Source organism: Choloepus didactylus, chromosome 6, assembly GCF_015220235.1.
Source record: "Choloepus didactylus isolate mChoDid1 chromosome 6, mChoDid1.pri, whole genome shotgun sequence".
Taxonomy (NCBI): Eukaryota; Metazoa; Chordata; class Mammalia; order Pilosa; family Megalonychidae; genus Choloepus; species Choloepus didactylus.
In genome coordinates, this window is record NC_051312.1 from 100896448 (window position 1) to 100909169 (window position 12722).

General features: G+C 35.2%; 1 protein-coding gene across 2 annotated transcripts; it reads left to right on the plus strand.

The window, feature by feature from the left end:
* The first annotated feature begins 104 nt into the window (after window positions 1-104).
* TMEM126B (transmembrane protein 126B) lies at window positions 105-8023 on the plus strand. 2 transcript variants are annotated; one of them, XM_037840920.1, is made up of 6 exons: window positions 118-203; window positions 2468-2692; window positions 2975-3096; window positions 4086-4279; window positions 5497-5608; window positions 5873-8023. In XM_037840920.1, exons 3-6 carry the CDS (start codon window positions 2984-2986, stop codon window positions 6054-6056), a joined length of 603 nt encoding a protein of 200 aa, XP_037696848.1. In that variant the 5' UTR covers window positions 118-203; window positions 2468-2692; window positions 2975-2983; the 3' UTR covers window positions 6057-8023. The 2 variants fall into 2 exon arrangements, with proteins under 2 accessions (XP_037696847.1, XP_037696848.1); XM_037840919.1 differs by lacking the exon at window positions 2468-2692 and having other exon boundaries at window positions 105-203.
* Window positions 8024-12722: the final 4699 nt, after the last annotated feature.

Consider the following 12722-nt stretch of genomic DNA (forward strand, 5'->3'; position numbering starts at 1 on the left):
GAACGGGGCTTTTGATTGGGTGAGGGCGGTCCCGGGCTGCGGGCGAGAGGACAGAGAAGGCACCACTTCCCGCCCAGGAAGTTCTATGTCCCCGCCCACCCAGGCTCACGTGAGCTGCCAAAATGGCAGCGCTCGGGGGTGAGACTGGTTCTGAATTGAGGGATGTAGGCGTGGTGCCTGTGAGAGCTGGGAAAGCGCCCAAGGTAAGCGGAAGCCGGGGTGATGTGTCTGCAGCCTCGAAATGTTTGGGGACTCCTCTGGGATGATGCACGTAAAGGGCATTTGAAAAGCAAAGAAATATTCCCAATCAATATGGGAATGGTCAGACAGATAATAGGAGCCCTGCAGTCTAGTCCTAATTGTAGGCAGTTTGTTTTGTCTTGCCTCCGTGCCTTTGCACAGGCCCTTCCTTCAGCTTGGAATACTTTCTTGCTCTTGTGTCTCCACCCCAGCTAAATTCTCTTTCAGATCTTCGCTTAAATGTCAGTTCCTCCGGGAAGCCTTCCCAACATTTCTGGCTAGATTTAAGTAGATTTAAGTATGTCTTTACTGTGTGTGTGTGTGTGTGTGTGTGTGTGTGTGTGTGTGTGTTTATGGCACCTTCATTCTGCTTTTAAATTGGCTCCTTATTTTGTCTTGACCTCCCACTAGGCATTGGATCCTGAGAACATGACTATATCTTGATTACCCAGGGGCCTGTCATATGCCACCTATTCCATAATGATTAATGTTGAATAAAATTCCAAAGAAGAGGTGAAATGATGTTCATAAGAACACTACCAAATGTAAAATGCTCTGTAAACTCTAAACCTATATAAATGCACTTTTACTGGTATAAGTGCGTTTGCCAGTTGAGTGGTTGAACTGGTTAATTTTTAGATAAAACATTGGCTATAGCAAGTTTTTTACATTCCGTTTTTGTAAAAAGTCTTTCCAAAACTTATCAGTCTATGTCTCTGCTTTAATAAGCAGAGTGTAGTGAAGACAATCGATTCTTTATATTGACAGTGTCTTGCAAAGGCTAGACAATAAATACTTGCTGACCTGATTCAGTATTTTATGATCATAATCCTGTTTTCCCTGAGGGTGTAGACTGGATAGGAGATTGGAACAAGGCATTGCCTGGAAGTTTTCTCTGTGGGGAATGGGGACTTTCAATAAAGTGGATGACAGCAAAACAATTTATCCAAAGTTTTTGGTTAAGCAAGTCCCTGACATCTGCCTTCCTTCCGTTAGATATTACTATCTCTTCCCTTCTGCTTTCTGCTCAGATTTCAGAGAGGTGCAAAAGATTAAGTCTAGCCCCCGAGAAACTATAATTCGTAAAAAAAAAAATTAAAAAAAAAAAAGTTTTTCTCTTCCTTCCCAGATATTTTAAAGAAAAAGAACTGGCCTGAGTACAATTCTGCAAGGATTTGGGGGGGAAAAAAACTTGTCCATTATTACTTACTGTATAATACCATGAGGCGGTTCAAGGGAATCCATACCTTAAGGATGTTAATGCCATGAGCCAAGGATGAATTGGCCCTTCAGTAGTTAGGGTTTGGATTGGTACCGATCATTCAGCAAATGTGTATTGTAGTGAATGTTCAAAGTATGTTCATTGACAATCAGTTTCAGAAACACAGGAGGTGCTGTTAAAATACAGATTTCTAGGCCTTACCCCACTTCTATGGAATCCAAATGTCTCAGAAGGGAGCTCAAGAGATTACATTTCAAACAAGCTCCCAGTGGTGATTCTTGTGCTCACTTAAGGTTGAGAACCACTGATTTATTATTTTCTCTGTTCATTATGCTCAATCCACTTTAATCCTTTTGCCTAAAACTCTTGAAATTTTAGATTTAGTGTATGTCCTTGACTATAAAAGTTATTAAAATGGAGATTGCTATAAATTCATGAAAGAAGGAGAAATGGAGAGAAACAGCATTGAACTTTCCATCAGGAGACCTTCCACTTACTGATGTAGTAAGTGAACATTTGCAGCCATAAATGTGGATTTGCAAGAAATGTCATATTTCCTCATTTGAATGAAATTAAACATCTCTTGAACCCCATAATTCCTGAGTGGCAAAAGATTTACAGAGGTTATTATTAGAACTTTTCACAGAGGTCCTAGAGTTTTACCGAGAGCAAAACACTCAGAAAGCCTCCTTACTGGTTTCTGTTAAGATGCTACTGGCCAAGGCCTTATGGTCCTTTGAAGTTGGCAACTGTCTATTCATACATCACTCCTGTGGCACAGGAAACTTCCATTCCTGGAACCCAGTGGTATAGGTCCAGGATCCCTGATATACCACATACCCATTTCCAGAAAAGGCCCTGCTACTCCAGGTGCTCCTAGGGAGCTGGATGTATAGCTTCTGTAATCCAAGATCTGCCCCTTCCCAGTCTGGAGCAGTGTTCCTCCTTCTGATTTTCTCTCTCACTACTCTCCAAGGCAATCCTTGCTCTCTCCTACCTCTTCAGGAAACTCAACATAATCTCCAAAACAAGCCCATGCTTTTATGAGCAACAGAGGATAGAGACAGTTGTCAACATGCAGCTACTGATTTCCACTCCCCACCTGAAAAGCTGGAGAAAGGAACATTAGAAAGGGCCTGGCTATCTTCTTGGAATGGCTAGAGAGGAAAACTGTAAGGAGAATAAAAACTCAGTATCTCAGTAAATTATCCACCTACACCAACTCCTAAGGCAAGTCAACTTTTCTGAACCTCAGTTTTCTTATCTTTAAAAGTAGGTATGATGATATTCTACCAATTTCTCAAGGTTATTATGTGACTTGAAAAGCCATTGTCTGGCAGATAAGAGCCCAGTAAATATTGAGTAAATAATTAACATAAAATATGTAAAAGCAGATAACCTGGCACATTACTAGTCTCTAAATGTTTTTAAAATTGAATCTGTAAAGTTCATAGGGTTTAAATTAATATTGATATCATTAGCTATTATGGTTCTGGAATTTGTGTTTTCTAGGATATCCAGATGGCAACATATATGCATGGTCAGCCCAGTCCTTCTCTGGGAGATGCAAAACTCAGAAGATCAACAGTCATTGAAATGATAGAAAAAAAAATTGAATATCTAAGAAAAGAAAAGTAAGAGACACACCCAGACTAAAAGTCAATAGCTTTATTTACAGATCTTTCTGGTTATGAAGACAGCTTATAAAAAAAGAATTGAAAGAAAACATGGGCAAATGAAAATAGTAGTTTCCTGGAAATTGGGATGGTGGATGATATCTTTTGCTTCTGAAAAAATTTCAAAAATTATTGTTGAAACCATTTGTGCAATAAATATTTTTAAATTAAAAATAAGTAGGAGAAAACCATTTGGGGGCTACTTATATTTTATTGATCAGTTGTAATTAAAATCCATTCCGGATTGATTATGTCAATCTCAGTACTGGGTGCAGCAAAAAGGAATACAGATGCCATGATGCACATGTAGTGTCACATACCAATTTGACTTTTAGATTAATAAAGCTCAAGAATAAAATCAAAAGACAGCTGATCTTAGACCTTAGAAGTTTCTGGATTTTGGTATAAGTTAGAATAAGTAAAACTAGATCTGTCAGCTCTCTTTGGATGAAGTTTTGGAAATCCTGGACAAAATATTTTAAATATGTCTGGATTAATTAAGAAATAGTTATTTTCTAGAAGTCCCAACCAAAGGTAAGCTTTTTTCAGATGACTTTAAGCAAATTAATTATATTACTACCAGAAGCAGTATTGTTGGACTTAGGTATCACATAACATTTGGCAACATTGGTATTTACATTTATTCATGGCCAAAATTTAGAAGTGCTCCATTTCAGAACCACCTTAAATAATCTTAGAAAGAGATTCATATCCTCTCATTAGAATGTAAGTTCTATGAGGGCTTAGATTTTTTTTCCTTGCTTTGTTCACTGCCCCACCCTGAGCACTTAAAAAATATCTTTCATATAGGAAGGACTCAAGAAATATTTAATGTTGAGTAAATATATAATAAGAAATGACTAACAAATGACTGCCGAGGAAAGGATGCATCCATTACGAAAATATTGTGATGAATTTAAATTTTCTCTTTTTGTTTTTCCTAATAGGACCTTAAATATATATGGAACAGTGTTCTTTGGAACAACAGCTGGTTTTTCAGGAATACTGGCAAATTTCATTTTCAGACACTGCTTCAGAGTTAACCATGATGCTTTGAAGACATATGCATCATTGACTACACTTCCATTTTTGTCTACTATAGTTACTTATAAGCTCTTTGTAACTGATGCTTTGAATTCAGGTAAATTTAGAAAAGCATTCTAAGTAAAGTTACTCATTAACATATATTGTTACTGCTGATAATAATAATCCCTTACATTTGTACATTGCTTTACCATTTACAAAGTACCATCACTTATAGCATCCTATATGATCTCTACCTCAATCCTGCTGACCAGGCAGGTAATAATAATCCCTTACATTTGTATATTGCTTTACCACTTACAAAGTACCTTCACTTATAGCATCCTATATGATCTCTACCTCAATCCTGCTGACCAGGCAGGATAAGTAGTATTGTCCATGTTTTACAAATAAACAACCAAAACTGAGATGAGACATGTTCAAGTACACTAAGAAGCTACATAATATACTGGGAAAAGAGCAGGCTTTAGCATACTACACACATGGTTTCAGATCCTATCTCCCACCACTGAAGTTTTGTAACATTGGTCAAGTCATTTAATCTCTGAGCCTCAGCTGTTTTATTTATGAATTAGGACTAATATTACTTACCTCACAGGATTGTTGTGAGAATTAAAAGAGATGTGGTATGTTAAATGCCTAGCACAGTATCTGACATATCAGGGCTTCTAATGTTATTGGCTACTAATGTTATTTCCTACCTCCTTCCCTTACCTTATGTTTCATAACTGGTAATAGATGGAACCTCTGACCCCTGTTCATTCTTCAGGTCCCTGCTTAAATATCTTTCTCAGGGAAATCTTCCCTGACGGTAGGTGAGGTTTCTATATATACTTTCTATACACTTTACCTTCAAAGCATGATACACTTATTGTCATTATCATTATTAAAAATATTATTAAAAATATTTGTCTGATGTATTTCTTCTGTGGTAAACTAGCCAGAAGATCAGAGATTAGGTTCTTTTATGTGTCACTGTATCCCTAGCATATGCCTGACACATAGACAATAAAAACGCATTATTCTAGAATCCAGGTGCCTGGACTGATAGTTCAGTATACTTTCATTATGAAATTGCCTCTGCAACAACCACATTTGTTAGAAGTAATTCTCCTTATGATAGACTGTAAGACAAGCATTTTAAAAACCTGTTACATTTAGTCTTTTAAGTTCCATGGACTTTGAATTTCCCATATTCTACTGTTTCTTTGTGGTTGAAGTCAGTGCACATAATGGCTCTGGGAAACATAAGACTGTCTTAAAAATTCTTATCCTGAATTTTAAAGGAAGACCAGATTTACTTTTGTTTTCCAGGTAATATAAGCCAAGAGAATTGTGTTCTGAGAAGTTCACTGGTTGGCATAGTATGTGGTGTTTTATATCCCAGTGCCTTGGCTTTTTCTAAAACTGGACGTCTGGCAGTCAAGTAAGTCTATGTGTTTGTTCATTCTTTTTCTTTTCCCTTCCTTTCTTCCTTCCTTTATTTTTATTTAGGTTAATAAACTCACATTCTTTGACTGTCGATGACACATTTTAATCAAAATACAGTATTTCAAATAGCTAACTTGGAACTTTTTTGCTACCTATATGATAGACCTAGAAAGAAGTTAATGATCAGTTTAAGAGAAATCAATGGAATTGTAATAGAATATATATCCAGGAAAGTGATTAGCTCTTTTTTCCTTTTTAGGTATCATACTGTTCCACTGCCACCAAAAGGGAGGATTTTACTCCATTGGCTGCTGCTTTGTCAAACAGAAGTGAAAGCAATGATGATTCCTCTAGTCTTTCAGACAGTCATTGGAATACTTAATGGTCTGCAACATTATGCAGTATTTGAAAGTACACTTGAGAAAACTGCACATGAAGATTAACCAAAAAATGAATGGATACTAAACCAACAGAATAGATTTTTTATGATGAGACTAGGACATTGCTGAAAGAGTTAAAAGTAACTGGAGAGACAACTTGTTTTTGTCTCTTCTGCCTTGTATCTAGCAGATACTAAATATTCAGTAATTCAATATATAAATGTTAAGTTTCATCTTTCTTTCTTCATCGTATATGGAAATGAGTTTGGGGCCTCAAGGTATGATCTATACATTTATATATTCATTCATTCATCAAACATATATTGAATATTTTCTACGTCTCAGGCACCGTGTTATAACTAATAAGAAATGGTCCTTACCCAGAAGGAACTTGCAATTAGAAAGCAATATGAAATGTGAACACATAGAATGAGAGCGTTTTAGAGGTAGTCACATAATTTTTATTGGAGCATTAGGGTGTGGTTGTTAACTACTTAGGCAGAAGTGTGGGTATGGGGCAAAAATGATATTTGGGCTAAATTTTGTAGAAGATGTAAGTTCATAAGAAAGCAAGGAATGGAAGTAACTTATAGCCCATTCCTCTATTCTAACCTCTGTGAACCAATATACTTAGTAGCTTCTTATCTTCTATAAATTGTCTTCACTGTGATGTTTAAAGAACATTTATTGAGTGCCTATTTGCCATGCATTAAATTAGGCACCAGAAGTACAAAGGTTCAGTCCCTGCCAAGAAACTTAAAAAGAAAGCTCACACTTGGAGTCTGCTAGGTAATCACTGAGCTATGCAGAAATGAACACTGTCTGACAATAAAAATAATTTACAGAATCAATTTCCATAGCTCGATTTCCCTATTCTAACCATATTCATCTTGAGGTTAAAGATTTTGTTATCTGAGGCCCCAAGCAATCCAAAGCAGAAGTGGAAGTCAATAAGATGCTTTATGGCATCACACATAATGAGCTGAAGAACATGCCCTCTTTTGCTAATCAAAAAAGATGGTTAGTTTTATCAGGATAATTCATGATACCTGAAACTGTCAGGAGGAAAGGGCAAGTGACTGGAGGAACCAAGTAAAAAAGTTAACTAGACTGATGGTTTTCATATTGTAACTTGTTTACTTTCATGAACTTTTGTCCATGTCTTTGGCCCATTTAATTTGTAGTAATTCCATAAAATCTGAATGTTTTAGTTCCTTATATCCTGAGTTAGTAGTCTGGGAGAAGGTTGATTTATTTCAATTTCAATTCCCCTGAATGCTGAAGACAGTTGTACCTCATTCCATGACTTCAAATGATCTTTTTCTGCAATAGAAAAAGCAGGCAAGACATATTACCCTAATACCAACAACAGCACCAGAAAGGACAACTATAGACCGGTGTCCCTAACAAGTACACGTTCAAATATCCTTAACAAAATGTCAGGAAACTCAATCCAGCAGCATATCAAAGATTATTATACACCATGATTAATTGCAATCTGAAATATATACCCAGGAGAATTGAAAACAAAGTTGTGCACAAATATTTACAGCAGCAATTGTCACAATAGCCAGAAAGTGGAAACAACTAACATGTCTATTAACTAATGATAAACAAAATATGACAGCCATAAAAAGGGATATTATTCTCCATAAATAGGAATGATTTACTAATACATGCTACAACTTGGTACCTTGAAAACATAATGTTATATGAAAGAAACTAGCTACACTGTAGGATTCCATTCATATGACCTGTCCAGAATAGGTAAATCCACAGTCACTTAGATAAGTAGTTGTCATGGACTGGGGAAAAGGGTAATGGGACATGACTGCTTGATGTGTATGGAGTTCCTTTCTGGGGTGATGAAAATGTTCTGTAATTAGTGATGGCTGTACAACATTGAGGATTTGCTGGAAGTCACTGAATTATATACTTCAAAATATTTAAAATGGTGTATTTTATGTTAAGTGAATTTTACCTCAAAAAGAAATTGTTTCTTCAAAAAAAAGAAAGAAGAGGAGAGGAGAGGAGGGGAGGGGAGGGGAGGGGAGGGGAGAGGAAGAGAAGAGAAGAGAAAGCAGGCAAGGCTATATCAATCATTTCCTTTAGCTAAAGGAAACAGCCAAAGTGTCTGTAGATGGCTTAAAAGGGGAAATGAGAGAAACCTTGGTCTTCTGGGCCTGATCCAAAGGTGAAGGTGAATGAGCCACAGTGAAGAAAGACAGCAAGGTCCTAGAGGCAAGATAGTGCAGAGGTCACTCCCCTTCTCCAGTGTATAGACAGATGACTAGAAAAATGGGGACAAAAACTAAATGAAAACTAGGATAGGATGGGGGGGGTGGAATGTTTTGGGTGTTCTTTTTCACTTTTTTTTTTTTTTTTTTTGGAGTAAGGAAAATGCTCAAAAGTTGATTGTGGTGATGAATGCACAACTACATGATGGTGCTGCGAATAGTTGATTGTACACTGTGGATGACTGTAGGGTATGTAAGTATATCTCAATAAAACTGTATTTAAAAAATATACTGAACCCAACAAATTGTATGGGGAAATTCTATTTAAACTTCATCAAACTGAAAATCCTCATGTTATTAAACTATTCCAGAACACGGGGCGGGGGGGTGGGGGGTGGGATAGAACAGAGGTGCAAAGAACAGCCTGGCATTCCATTCTTGAGGTTCAAATCCAAGCTTCACTAACTTCCAACATGAAACCTGTTTCTTCATCTGTAAAATGAGGAATAAAGATAGTGGTTACCTCTAGTCTCAGGTGTAAGGATTAAATGAGTTTATCTATGTAAACAACTTAAGATAGTGCCCAACTCATAGGAAATCTGTATGTATTAGCTGCCATTATTAGTATTGTTGTTAATACCATATACCTACTATCACAGTCCTTATCCTAGCTTACAGTTACCAATTTAGCACTTTTATACGAAATTTAGAAAGAAGCACATCAAAAAGAATTTACAAGATATCTTTCATTTGAGTAAATAGGTATTCATTCATTCGGCTAATATCATTCAAGACCTACGGTATGAAAAGAATTGTATTCCACATGTTGTGCAAGTTGCCTAACTGTTCTAAATGTGTTTACTCTTAAAAAGATTAAAGCACATGAAACAGTATCATACTTGGCACATAGGAGATGCGCAGTAAATGTGTTTACATTGTTTGCCCTGGTGTAGTTATAAAAATTGACTGAGATTGTCCCCCTGCTTTTGTAATGTATTGCATTATGTTATGTAATGTTAACTACTCTTCTACGATGTGGTTGAATTTCATAAAATTCAGTCACTTACCTTCCTGAGACTCATTTAAAAAAAAAAAAAAAGATTCTTCCAAAACTATGTAAGCCATAATCCCCAAGCTCCATCATCCTATCTCTACAACAGTCACAGTAACATTAATAATTGAACTTTGACAACCCTGGACCCCGCCAGCTTTGCTGCAAGAACACAGAACCCTTCTCCCCAAAGTCTGCCCTGGGATTGGACACAGCAGTAAAAAAGAATAGTGAGCTTGAAGACATAGCAATAGAAACCATCCAAAATAAAACTGAAAAAATGTAGTTAGTGCATAGCCTAATATACCTGTAATTGAAGTCATCAAAGGAGGGCAGAAAAATATTTGAAATATTAATGGCTGAAAATTTTCCAAATTTGATGAAAATTATGGTCACAGGTCCAAGAAGCTAAACAAATTCCAAAGAAAAGAAATATGAGTAAAACTACCCCAAGCTACATCATAATCAAATTGCTTACATCAGTGATAAAGAGAAAATCTTAACAGGAGCCAGCAAGGAAAAAAACACATTTTATACACAGGAACAATGATAAAAATGATAGCAGTCTTCTTGTAAACAATGCAAGCCAGCAAACAGTGGAGCAATACCTTTTAAGTAATGACATTTAAAAAAAAAAAAAAAAGTCAACCTAGAATTCTGTATCCAGCAAAAGTATCTTTCAGAAACTAAGGCTAACATATGACTTTTTCAGATTTATAAGCTGTAAAGGGATGCATCATCAATATACTTGTATTCTAAGAAACGCTAAAGGAAGTACTTCAGGAAGAAGGAAAATGATACCAGATGGAAATCAGGATCTACAAAAAGAATGAAGAGGAATAAACATGGTAATATATGAGTAAACATACATTTTCTTATTATTCAAAATTCTATCAAGGTCAAATGACTACTGAAAGCAAAAATAACTAGGTATTTTGGTGTTTAAAATATAAGTACAAGTAAATGTATGCCAACAATAACACAAAGGCTGAGAGGGAAGAAAAAGAAGTATACTGCTGTAAGATTCTTATATATGAAGTAGCATATTACTTGAAGGTACACCATGATAAGTTAAAGATGTGTACTATATATGCTAAAGCAATCATTATAATTTTTTAAAGAAATATAGATAATAGTCCAATAAAGTAGATAAAATGGAATCATAAAAATATATTCAATTCCTCAAAAAATGGCAGAAGAAAAGGAAAAGGGGAATGGAGAACAAATAAAACAAATAAAAAAATAGAGCAATATGGTAGATTTAAATCCCAGAACAATAAAAATCATATTAAATGTAAATAGTGTAAACACTCCTCATTAAAAGTCAGAATTATGCAGGGTACTGCTAAAGCACTAGAGGAAAATTTGTAGTATGTTAGGAGCAAAATCAAAGACTTCAGCTTCCTCCTTAAGATTCCTATCTTTGATCCTTTTTTTTTTAGTTCATTGATTTTTAAACTTTTCGGTTTTTCTAATGTGTGCATGTAAAGCTATGCATTTCCCTGTGTGCATTTCTTAAACTACATCCTACATATATTTATATGTTATGCTTTATTATCATTTAGTTCAAAAAATTTTCTAGTTTCCCATGTGAATTTTAAGTTATTTAGAAATGTGCTGCTTTATTTTGAAATATTTGGAAATATTTTAGGTACTTTATTGTCATTTGGTTCTAATTAAATATTGTGGTCAAAGAATATCTCAGTATGATTTCAATCATTTAAAATTTTTTGAAATGTGTTTTACAGTCCAGCATTTGTCTATAAATGCCAATTACATAAAGTTGATTGATAATGCCCAAAGCTTCTTTATTCTAACTTTTTGTCTACTTGTTCTATCAATTACTATTAGAGGGCTTTTACAGACTCCAAGTCTGATTGTGGATTAAAATTCATGAAACTATGGGGTCACCCTTAATACTGGACCTCTAGGAGTTTTTCTCTCTCAAGCAAGTCCATGCTCAGACACAGCAATTGGTCAATTACTGTTTAAGTGACTACTGACTTCAGCTCTAGAAGCTTTTACTCCTGATAAACTATGATTCTCTGTATTTGCCTGTCTCTAGTTTTGGGAACAGCAGTTTGTACTACAACCTCAATTTTCTGGTGGATCTAAGAAGAGTTGCTGATTTTCAGTTGGTTCACCTTTTGTCTCGTGAAGACTGGAGTGACGATCTCCAAGCTCCTCACATGTCAGAGCAGAGACCAGATGTCCCAAACTAATTTTAATAATATATTTTATTTAACCTGTTAAAGAAGAAATTATAAGGGAAATTAGAAAATATTTAGAGCTGAATGAAAACAAAGTCAAAACATATCAAAACTTACAGGAGATGGTGAAGGCAGTGCACAGAGGAAAATCTATAGCTATGAACATCTACATTTAAAAAAAAAGATGTGAAAAACTAAAATCAGAAATAAAAATGATGATATCACTACTGACCTTACAGAAATAAAAAGTATTATAAGAGGAAATTATGAACAACTGTATGCCAACAAACTGGATAATCTAGAAGAAATGGAAAAAATCCTAGAAATACACCAGTTATCCAGTCTAACTCAAGAAGAAATAGAAAACCTCAACAAACATAACAAGTACAGGGATTAAAACAATAATCAAAACCAAAGAAAAGTCCAGGACTAGATGGCTTCACTGGTTAATTCTACCAAACACTTAAAGAATTAACACCAATTCTCAAAATCTTCCAAAGAAATCAAGAGAAGGGAATACTTCCTAATTCATTCTATAAAGCCAGCATTACTGTGATACCAAAGCCTGGTAAAGACATCACAGGAAAAAGAAAATTACAGACAAATTTCCCTTATAAATATGTATGCCAAAATCCTTAATAATATACTGGCAAACCAAATCCAACAGCATATTAAAAAGATTACGTACCACAACCAAGTGGGATTTATCCCAGGAATGCAAGGGTGGTTCAACACAAGAAAATCAATCAAGTAATACATTACATAAATAGAATCAAGGTAAAAAAAAAACAAAAAAAACGTAATTATCTCAACAGATGCACCACATAAACAGAATGAAGGGGAAAAAAGCATGTGATTATCTCAGTAGATGCAAAAAAAAAAAAGCCATTTGCCAATTCCAGCACCCTTTCTTAATAATACAATAATAAAATATCCAGAAAACAGGAAATAGAAGAAAATTTTCTAAACATGATTAAGGCCATTTATGAAAAACCCACTGCTAACATACTCAATGGTGAAAGTCCACCTAACATCGGGAAAAAGACAAGGATCCCCTTTCACCACTACTATTCAATATTGTACTACAAGTTCTAGTCAGAGCAATTCGGCAAGAAAAAGAAATAAAAGGTATCCAAATGGGAAAGGAAAAAGTAAAACTGTCTTTATTTATAGATTGATCTTTTATATAGAAAATCCAAAGAAATCCACAAGAAAACCATTAGAGCTAATG